This window comes from Heterodontus francisci, chromosome 43 (assembly GCF_036365525.1).
Source record: "Heterodontus francisci isolate sHetFra1 chromosome 43, sHetFra1.hap1, whole genome shotgun sequence".
NCBI lineage: Eukaryota > Metazoa > Chordata > Chondrichthyes > Heterodontiformes > Heterodontidae > Heterodontus > Heterodontus francisci.
This window is the reverse complement of record NC_090413.1, coordinates 21031660-21041600: the sequence shown is the minus strand read 5'-3', so window position 1 is coordinate 21041600 and position 9941 is coordinate 21031660. Positions and strand designations below refer to the sequence as shown.

At 42.3% G+C, this 9941-nt stretch overlaps 1 protein-coding gene across 1 annotated transcript in view; it reads left to right on the top strand.

Moving 5' to 3' along the window:
* Positions 1–820: 820 nt before the first annotated feature.
* The window catches only part of LOC137355689 (zinc finger SWIM domain-containing protein 5-like), an 84988-nt gene continuing 75867 nt past the window's right edge, over positions 821–9941 (top strand). Inside the window, exons 1-2 of the mRNA XM_068021119.1 lie at positions 821–996; positions 5503–5704. Coding sequence (XP_067877220.1) covers positions 829–996; positions 5503–5704 — 370 coding nt within the window. The 5' untranslated portion in view covers positions 821–828. The remainder of the gene's footprint in view (positions 997–5502; positions 5705–9941) is intronic.

Here is a 9941-nt window from a genome sequence, read left to right as displayed (position 1 = left end):
GCATCCTGCCTGTGATGCGTCAGTCTTGACTGCTCACTTTGGTAGGCAACTTGACCAGAGGCTGTGTGGCTAACTCCACAGCTGAGCCCAGTCGTTCCCTCATGGGATGACCACTTTCCAGCAATGGATCCCTGTCTAGTCATTGCAATTGGAAACCCTGCCTGATTGTTTTGTTTTTGCCTGTCTTGCCTAGGGGCAATGAGGCCAATTGTAGCATTACTACCTCCCCCTCAACCCTCAAGCACCAAACTCCAAACCCATCTCACCTCAGACCCTGAATCTGGGACCTTTATAGATAACTTTTTCTTAATTTGCACGTTTATTGATGCAATTTCCATAAGATGACTTTTTTAATTTGGATGTTTCACATTTATAGTTCTTGTCTGGCAATGATTTAAGATATCCAAGACTAGACTGCCCCAGACATGAGAGTGATTGACTCAGCCTGCAATAATAGACATTATTAATTCCCCTGCAGCTGGGTCGGCGGGAGGATAAGGGAATGATTGACATCTCAGCAAGCCAATGGGAGAAGCGGAGGGCGGGCTGGGGTTGTGATTGATGCGGGGGGCGGGGAGTGAGTAATGGACAAGACGGCCGAACAATCGGAAGCGGGTGGGCGGCAAGGCGCGGCCCAATGGGAGCGCGATAGGGGGGAGGGCGGGAACGCGGCCCGTGATGGACAAGCGGGCCGAGCAATCGGAAGGGGGCAGGCGGCGAGAGGCGGAATGGAAGAGCGGCGGGGGTGGGGGGGCGGGAGCGCAGCGGGCGGAATAAAAGGGGCGGGCAGGAGCCGGCGTGCGGTCAGTTGTGAGTGAGTCGTCGGAGATGGCGGATGGTGGAGCGGAGCCGCCGGCCAAGCGGTTGTGCCTGGGCGACTGCGGGGCGACGCCGAAAGCGGCCCAGACAAAGCCGGGCCACAGCAGGCTCCACAAGCCCGACACCCTGCTGGACATCAGCGCCAAGAAAGTGGCGGAGAAATGGCCTTTCGAGCAGGTGAGAGAGGAATAAAAAAATTAAAAATAAATTACCACAGTAAACAAGGGGGAGAGAGGGGGGCTGAAAACAATAGGCAATAAACCCTGAGCTGTCAGAATCAGTTCAAATCAGCCACCATAAACACCCCAGCTTCAACTTTCATATCAAAAATACTGATTACAGTCAATTTTTTGCCTCATATAATTTCCTTTGATATATTTTAATTTTTTTTCCAATTTTTAATCTCTTTTGCCAGTTGTCTTTACATATAATTTTGTATTTGCTATTCAAATTGGGCTGATATGCCATTAACATTTTTTTATTAAAATAATGACTTTTGCTTCTGTTTTTATATATCTTAAAAAGAAACCTGCTGTTCTCCAATACTTTTTCCTCCCTCACACAGAAAAGTGAGGAGTCCTTTTAAATTGATAAATAAAAATAAGAGGAAGTTTTTAAAAAAGAAAGTTGAGGGGGTTATAAACAGAGCAAAGGGGATTTTAAAAAAGATTGAATGTTGGGGAATTAATTTGTGTCCAGTGAGGGAGAGGAATTTGATGGTGGGGATGGTTAAAAATCAGAATAGTAAGTGGGGAGGTGAAGAAAATTTTAAGAATGAGGAGTGTAAATTAGGGAAAAAGAGGATATATATGTATTGTGAGTTAAAGGGCTTATTAAAGTCTGTCTTGAAGTACAGGATGGTCTAAAACTGGAAATTTTTTCATCAGTTGTTCTCCCCCCTACATTTTCTTCTCTTCTATAAGAAGGGCACCCATAATTGATTCCTACAGTCAAAGTCGTCACATTTCTGGGTGTAATTCCCCTTGTGTCCGCAGTTAGTTTTAGCGTCAATATTAGTGTGAGATTTAAGCATTTTACTCCAGATTGCATTCTTGGGTTTTGTGGTCCAACAGATAACAGTCAGTAATAGCTTCTTTTGTTAAGTTATTTAGCAGTAAGTTGGTACGGAAGAGTTCTGCTAACTGCTCTAATTGGCTTAGTTTTTTTTCCTGTCAAGTTGACTTAATTTGCACAATGCTATTTCCAAACAATGTAGGGCATAACTTTAGAGGAAGGGAAGGGCTTTCTTCTGGTTGTCATAAAGAGATAAAATATTCCAATTAATCGACACGCAGACACAGTTGATCCTGTGCTACCAGTCTTGTACAAGGTTGTTTACACAAATTGTGCGATTAACCAATTGAGCCTTCCTTGAGAACATGGCCTTTTGTTTTTCCATAATTCTAATATTTTCCATCCATAAACTGATTTCTGCAGTGCATGCTCCGAAATGTATTTGATTTCTGTTGTGTGTTTGTATGCGCAGTTTAATTTTTGGTTGGCGGAAGATGGGTTTCTTGCATGTGGCGTGTGAGCCTCCAGATTTATCTCTGAAAAGTTGTATTGTTTCCACATGAACCATCCATAAGATGCGAGTTAGCAAGAGTGGGTGGACTTCAGTGTGTGTCTTTTTTTTTTCATATTTCCATCTGAGTTTTTACCAACCTCTTTTTCTTTCACTGCCCCTGAGGGTTAGTCACCCTGCTGAGAAGGTCTGAGTGGGAAATTTGGTCAAGAGAGCCACAATTCAGACTTTTCATTTTAAACAAAATTCAGAGTCTTTCATTGTTAGCCTGGGCCCAGATATTGGCCAGCATCAGGTCCATTTTAAAACAGCTTGTTTGCACAATATGGGTCCTGGATGACCTCAGATTTTTAGTTAGGGTGTTGGCGTACACTTAATAAAACTGTTTAAGTTCACAAATCTGCCGTACCCAATTGTAATCGTAAAACCTTTAATCAGTCCAACTGTCGATTTTATATTGTGTATACATAGTGATTTTAATCTGGCAGCTGACCTTCCGATCGGGGAAGGTTGATGTGGAAAGCTGCTTGTCCGAAATTGATTTGTCTTGTGGACTTGCAAGTTACTGACTACTTCATTTTTAGTACTGTGCGAACAATTTCTCGCCCACTTTTTTTTTTAACGAGTTGCTTTTGGTCCCTGGTTTTAAATGAGTGAAAATTTCCAAACTTTCAACTCTAACGCGTTTGTGTTAATTGCGAAGCTTGATTATCTGAGTGGGTGTGGAAATAAAAAAAAAAATACCATCAGATATTCCCCTCTTCTTTACCTCCTCCCTCCCCGGACGTAGCAATCCCACAGTCTTTGGACTGACGTAATTTTGTCTCAAGGCGATTGAAGCTGTAGCAACGACCAGAACACCATAACAAAGCCTTTCCACTTCAAAGTAGAAATCTCCAAGAAAAACAGCGTGGTTTGTGGTTTCTTGTAGTGTGACTATCAATATGCTAGTTGTAGAATAACAGATGTCAAGGAGGGAGGTTAAAGGCTGGGACCATCAAAAGGGTTCTTATAAGGTCATAAGTGATGCTTAAATGATAAGTCGTCTGAACCCGTCTACAGTCTTGAGCTCCCTTTTGTTGTAGATTATTTTACACGTTCAGACACTTGATGCTGGCCATCCTCCTCTGTGAACTTGAGGTCTTCCAAAATTCTGCTCGCCGTGCCATAACTCCCATCCAGGCCCATTCACCCATCATCCCTGTGCTTGCTGACCAACATTGTCACATTGTCTCCTGGTTAGGCAAAGCCTTGATTTTAAAATTCTCATTCCTATTTTCTAATTGCTCTCTGGAATTCCCTTCCTAAACCTTTCTCTTTCTTTTAGGACTCTCCTTGAAAGTTAACTCTCTGGCCAAGCTTTTAGGCCATCTGCCTTTATGTCCCCTTATGCGATTTGGTATCAGATTTTGTTTTCTAACGCTCCTGTGAAGCGCCTTGGGGCGGCACAGTGGCGCAGTGGTTAGCACCGCAGCCTCACAGCTCCAGCGACCCGGGTTCAATTCTGGGTACTGCCTGTGTGGAGTTTGCAAGTTCTCCCTGTGTCTGCGTGGGTTTCCTCCGGGTGCTCCGGTTTCCTCCCACATGCCAAAGACTTGCAGGTTGATGGGTTAATTGGCCATTATAAATTGTCCCTAGTATAGGTAGGTGATAGGGATAGGTGGGGGTGTGGTAGGAATATGGGATTAGTGTAGAATTAGTATATAAATGGGTGGTTGATGGTCGGCACAGACTCGGTGGGCCGAAGGGCCTGTTTCAGTGCTGTATCTCTAAACTAAACTAAATTAAAAGGTGCTATATAAATGCAAGTTGTTGATGATGATAGACCTGTTTATTTATAAATGACTTCAAATTTAAGGCCAGTAGGAATATGCAACTCTGTTTTTCTTTAGGATCCTGGCAAGGTGCAAGGATAGATGTGGGGAAAATAAATCTTCCACTTGAACTGTGGAACATGATCACAAATAGATTTTATCCTTCCAAAGGGGGAGAGTTTTGAGCTCCAATGCCAGGATCTATCATTGGTCACAATCATGGTGGGGAGGCAGTTTGAGGTAACAAATTGAGACGATTGCATGAGTGCATTGGTTTAAGTGTAATGTTTCTTATGTAGTGGAGTGCTGCCAATGCACCAAGACTTGCTGATGTACTACTGCCCAGTGTTCGCATATAAAATTCCTGAACCAAGGCCTTAATTTGTTCAGAATATATTTGCTAACTTCTTGTTCGAATGGAGGGGAAAGAAACTTCAGTGAGTGCCGTAAGTGCTTGTAGGTTATCATCACGACTGATTTCCAAGTGTGAATGTTGGCACTGTGCAAATTAGTTTTCCAATGTTGAATTTAATCACGCTGGAAATTGTTAGTTATCCTGTGCTTTTTGGCAGCTTAGATAGCTAGTAATCTAGTCGGCAGGTGAGCTAATCACTTCTTATGGTTTTAAAGAAATCTGTTGTTTAAATATCTGTGGTTGTGTTTATGCAGTGGAGGCCGTGTTAAAAGCTTGGGTCTGAACTGCCAACTAATAATGAAGGGAAAAAGCTGTGCCATTCCTACTCATGGTTTGGGTGGAGACTGTGATAGGCTAAATTATACATAATCTGTGGAAAGAATGGACTTGATGGGCCAAATGGCCTTTTCTAAATTGCTTTGAATTTGTCATTCTGTCATGAATTAGGATGGTGGTTTATACGAGTAAGTTACAGAACTAACAGTAGTTGTAGTGGAGGGGATTGGACTGAAAAGGGGGAGAGCGACTGATATTTACAGACTCCAGTTTCTGTCTATCACTTTTAAAGGGATTCCTGGGCCAGTGTGCACTGCTGCTGGCAGAGCCTGTACAAAATTAATGGACCTCATCAGTGGCTACCTATTCAGTTCCTAAAGGGAACCTTCTTACGGGATTTTCTGTCTGAAATATTATCTTGCTTTTCGGCAGTTCATTGAAAGTTGGAAAATGAATATTGCTTATTTCAGCTTTGGAGTCTGAATTATTCAACTGGTTACTTTTGAAGACCAGGCTACATTTTGGAAGCATTTTGTTCTTGTGCTATTGTCTTGCGATCTGCCTCTTGGAATAGTTATTGTACTATTCTCTACGGACATGATAGTCATGTTCAATTTTCCTTTCTTTTATTCTGTGTGCATTTATTTTTTTAGGTAGAGGAGAGATTTTCTCGAATTCCAGAACCAGTTCAGAGGAGGATTATTTTCTGGTCCTTCCCCAGAAACGAGCGAGAGATCTGCATGTACTCGTCACTCAGCTATCAGTGTCAGGAAGGGGAGAAGGATGGTGAAGTTCCCTTCAACAAAGGGCTAAGATTATTGGAAACTGGAGCCATAGATCGGGTACTGCAAGTAGGTGAGTATGTTATCAAGTAATCCAGAGGCAGAGATTGCTGAATGTGGACGATCTGAGGAAAATTAATCCAATTTAGTTAAGTGTACACAATGTGCCATCATGTCACTTCTGATGGCACGCCTCTGTTTAGTTAAGACCTTATCGCAGTGCGATGTTCTCGCAGTCAGTTTTTTTTGCTTGCGCACTGGAAGAACAGGAAGGTAGAAATGCCCTTCAGGATGTTTGAAGAAAGCATTATTTCCTCGTGCAGTCTGTTTTGTAGGAGGAATGATTTAGGTCCACTGAGACCTGCCTGGAAAAGGCACTCGATGGTATGCAAAAAAAGGGTGGAGAAAAAAATCTTTGCTTGAAATCACTGTGCTGATTGAAAGTTTTTTGTATTGCTGTTGGGTAGTGCCTAATGTTACTGAACTTTAGTTTGAAAAACAGTTATCATTTGTAAAGAGAAGTTAACAAGATCTAGACTACCAACTTAGCAAAAAGTGAGTAGCAGTTCGCAGCATCTCGTTATATAATGGGCTTCCTTTTGTGATGCTAGTTTAGTCCCAAGACAGTGGAAATGTAGCATTTTCCCACAATAGTGAAGTCATAATAAAGAACTAACTTCAGATGGCTTGGAGCACAACCTTCAATTTTTTTTTTAAAACTTCATTGGGGCTGCATGTCATGTTCTCCAAGTTAAACTAAATATGCGATCTACACAGATTCTGAGGTTCCAGGTTGGATTCTCTTTGCTGCTTCATTGGCCCCTACAGACGCTCCAGCTACAATTGCCTCTACCCTGTCAGCTGTGGCTCAGTGGGTGGCACTCTCACTTCTGAGGCAGACGGTCGTGGGTTCAAGTCCCACTCCAGAGATGTGGGGGCAAACATCTAGGCTGACACTCCAGTGCAGTACTGAGGGAGTGCTGAACTGTTGGAGATGCCGTCTTTTAGTTCAATCAAGGTCTTGTCTGCTCTCAGATGGTTGTAAAAGATCTCGTGGCACTATTTCAAAGATGACCAAGGAGTTCTCCCCAGTGTCCTGGCTATTGCCTAATATTTATATATATTTTTTTTAAATGATCTGGTCGTTAGACATTGCTGTTTGTGGGGGGCTTGTGTGGCAATTGGCTGTTATGTTTCTTGCATTACAACAGTGACTACACTTCATTTGGCTGTAAAATGCTTTGGGATGGTCCTGAAGTTGTAAAACGCACTACATAAATGCATGCATATCTGTCTGTCCCTTTAATGGGGGGTGGGGGGAGGGTAGTGGGTTTCTGCTCCTAATTTACTGTTGTGACCCTGGAAAGTGCAGGGTGTGATGTTGAGCCCAGTTGCGATTGTCTTGAAGGTCAAATAGTCTGAAACCATTCACCATTGACACTTAATCAAGGTATGCCGATGCCTGTGGATCATGTCCCGGTTGAAATGGTGGTTTAAAGTGGTGATGGGAGGACAATTTGTCAAAAATTGAACAGTGATTACCTCCGTTATTGTCAATATGTCCACCACATCCCCTTCCCATAGCTGTCAAGTTTCTCTGTCCTTTTTCTTGAGTGTTATATCTGAGCTACATCTAGGAATTTGTGAAAAAAAAAAAAAAATTTTTTTTTTAGAAGATTGAGTTTTAGTTCCTTGTCTGGCTTGCACAAAAATCCTCTTTTTATAGTGCTTGCATAACAGGTGAACCTTTTGCACAGTTCTGAAAGCTGATTAGACGATGAGTCAGTTAATCCAGTTTCCCTTTGTGTGGTAACAGTGCACCAATAACTTCTGTCTCTGTGCTGAGTTGTTGGCCTCTAGGCTTCCCTAAACTGATTTTGTTTGGGGTGTGTAATTATATATAATTCATATCAGAGGTCCCTGAGAAACCACTGGCAGGTGTCTGTTTTTAGATTGTTTAGCAAGCTTATTTTTGCACTTGCAAGGTCATTTGAGTGAACCAATCCAGTAGTGCATGAGAAAAAATTATTTTGACAAACGTGAGCAAATGTTGCATTTGCAATAAAGTTTAAGATGTACCCAAGGGCTTCAGATAATGACCTGAATCATAAAAGTAGAATTTGAATTGTTTGCGAAGCTGCCTGAGCCCCGGTGACTTGCAACCTTGACGTGCAAGTCAACTGTTTTGAAAATAAATTCTGCTGTGTTTGTGTAGTTTGGCTTTCTCATTTGGCAGCTGCCTATTTAAGATGCGTTTAGATTCCCTTAAATTGATGCATTGCGATCGATTGCTCCTACGTTGTCCCTTTCTTGCCAGTGGTGTCTCGTCTTTGAACCTTTCACCTGAAGCAGTGCATTGTGCAATTCAGTTCTATTTGACTCCTTGAGCAAACCATCAAACATCATGGTACGGTGACCATCTTGTGTTTGGCATAGGAAGAGCTGTGTCTGAAATTTTTGTGTGTGTCACTTGCTGGTAGGAGTTCTTGTGTTCTCCTTGGAACAGCGAAGACTGAGGGGAGATCTGACTGAAATGTACAAAATTTTGAGGCACCTGGATAGAGTGGAGGTGAAGGGCCTATTCACCTTAGCAGTGAATTCAGTGACTAGGGGAATAGATTTAAAGTGATTGGTTGAAAAAGTAGAGGGGAGATGAGGAAAAACTTTTTCACCCAGAGGGCGGTGGGTGTCTGGAACTCACTGCCTGAAAGGGTAGTTGAGGCAAAAACCCTCAACTCATTCAAAAGGAGTCCAGATATGCACCTCAAGTACCATAATCTGCAGGGCTATGGACCAAATGCTGGAAGGTGTGATTAGAATCGTTGGATCGTTTATCGGCCGGCACAGACACGATGGGCCAAGTGGCCTCTATCTGTGCCTTAAACTTTCTATAATTCTTAGATTTAAGAAGAAAAATCCAAATGCTGGAAATTGGAAATAAAACCAGAAAAGGTTGGAAGTGCCATACAGGCTAGTCAGAATCTGAAAAGTAAAGAGACGGGTTCATGCTTCATGATTTATCCAGACCTGCAGTGATTTCTGACATTTTATATATTGTATCTGTGAACACTGTGTTGACCAGCTCCATTTGTCCCTTTCAATTGCGAGAAAACTAACATTGCAGCCCATTTGAATGGTTTGAATTTTCACATCCATTCCCTCTAAACTGATGTGGCTTTGGTGCTCCATATGACTTCCAAACCTTGACAGTCCAGCCTTTGAAGATTGGGCCAACTCCAAGCACTCGCTTATTTGTTGGTCCTGTTTAAATGCTGTTGGCTTGTAGGTTTTTGAAGGGCTGTTTGACGAGATTAGCTCACTGCTGGTAAATCCTAGATCAGGATGCTAAGATTGGTTGGTATCAGAAAATACAAATTACTGGGTACATGCAATTAAATGTTGTGGTCCCTCGGGCTCCCTGCTGCACACCGACGTGAAGGCAAAAGCTTTGGCACCCTGCTTTAAACAGGCTTCACCTGTAGTGGATGAAGAATATGTTTGTTCTCTTGTATAACAACCTGTTAATTACTGTAACATTTGATACTGAATAATTTAAATCCGGCATTACAGGTGTGCGCAGAGGTTTGCCAATTGTGGCCGAGGTCTAATTAATGCACCTCAGGTGTTACTCCTGGAATGAATACAGGGTAACTGATATCTGCCGATATGTTGTACCTCAATGAGAGGTAGAAAGCTACGAATATTGTCTGACTTATGGGGGAAAAGTAAAATTGAATCTTTCAGTGCAGAAGGAGGTCATTTGGCCCATTGTGCATCTGTTGACTCTTACTCTATACCTCTTCAAATTTTCATTTTACAAAGATTTATTTCCTTTTTTGGAAGTGTTACGGCCAGGTGAGAAAGAGGTCTCTGGTTCCCTTTCAGCCTTTGCCTGGTCTTGCTGTATCAGGGTTTAATTTTAAACACACTGTTTTTGGCTCCCCCTTGGTGAATCCTTGTTCCCTGCTTTCCAATTATAAGCCAGAGAAACCAGCACAAACAGGCTTTCTTGGGTTTTAAAGAAGAAAAGTTGAAATTTATTGAACTTAAACTCTAATTCGGTTGAGGCCTACAGATACACGACGTGCCCACGCAAGCATGCATATACGATACGCACATGCAAATAGAGACAGGAAAAAGCAGAAGAAAAATAAAGTGGAAAAGTTTGAGGCAATGTCTGAAGAGTTTTTGTTATGGCTCTTCGAGCTCACTGTAGGGTCCTTTATTGCAGGTAGATCTTGCTGTTCGTTGGGACCAAGTATTCTTCTTAAACCTTGTTCACTGTCGCAGACTTTTCTCTCTTGGGATTC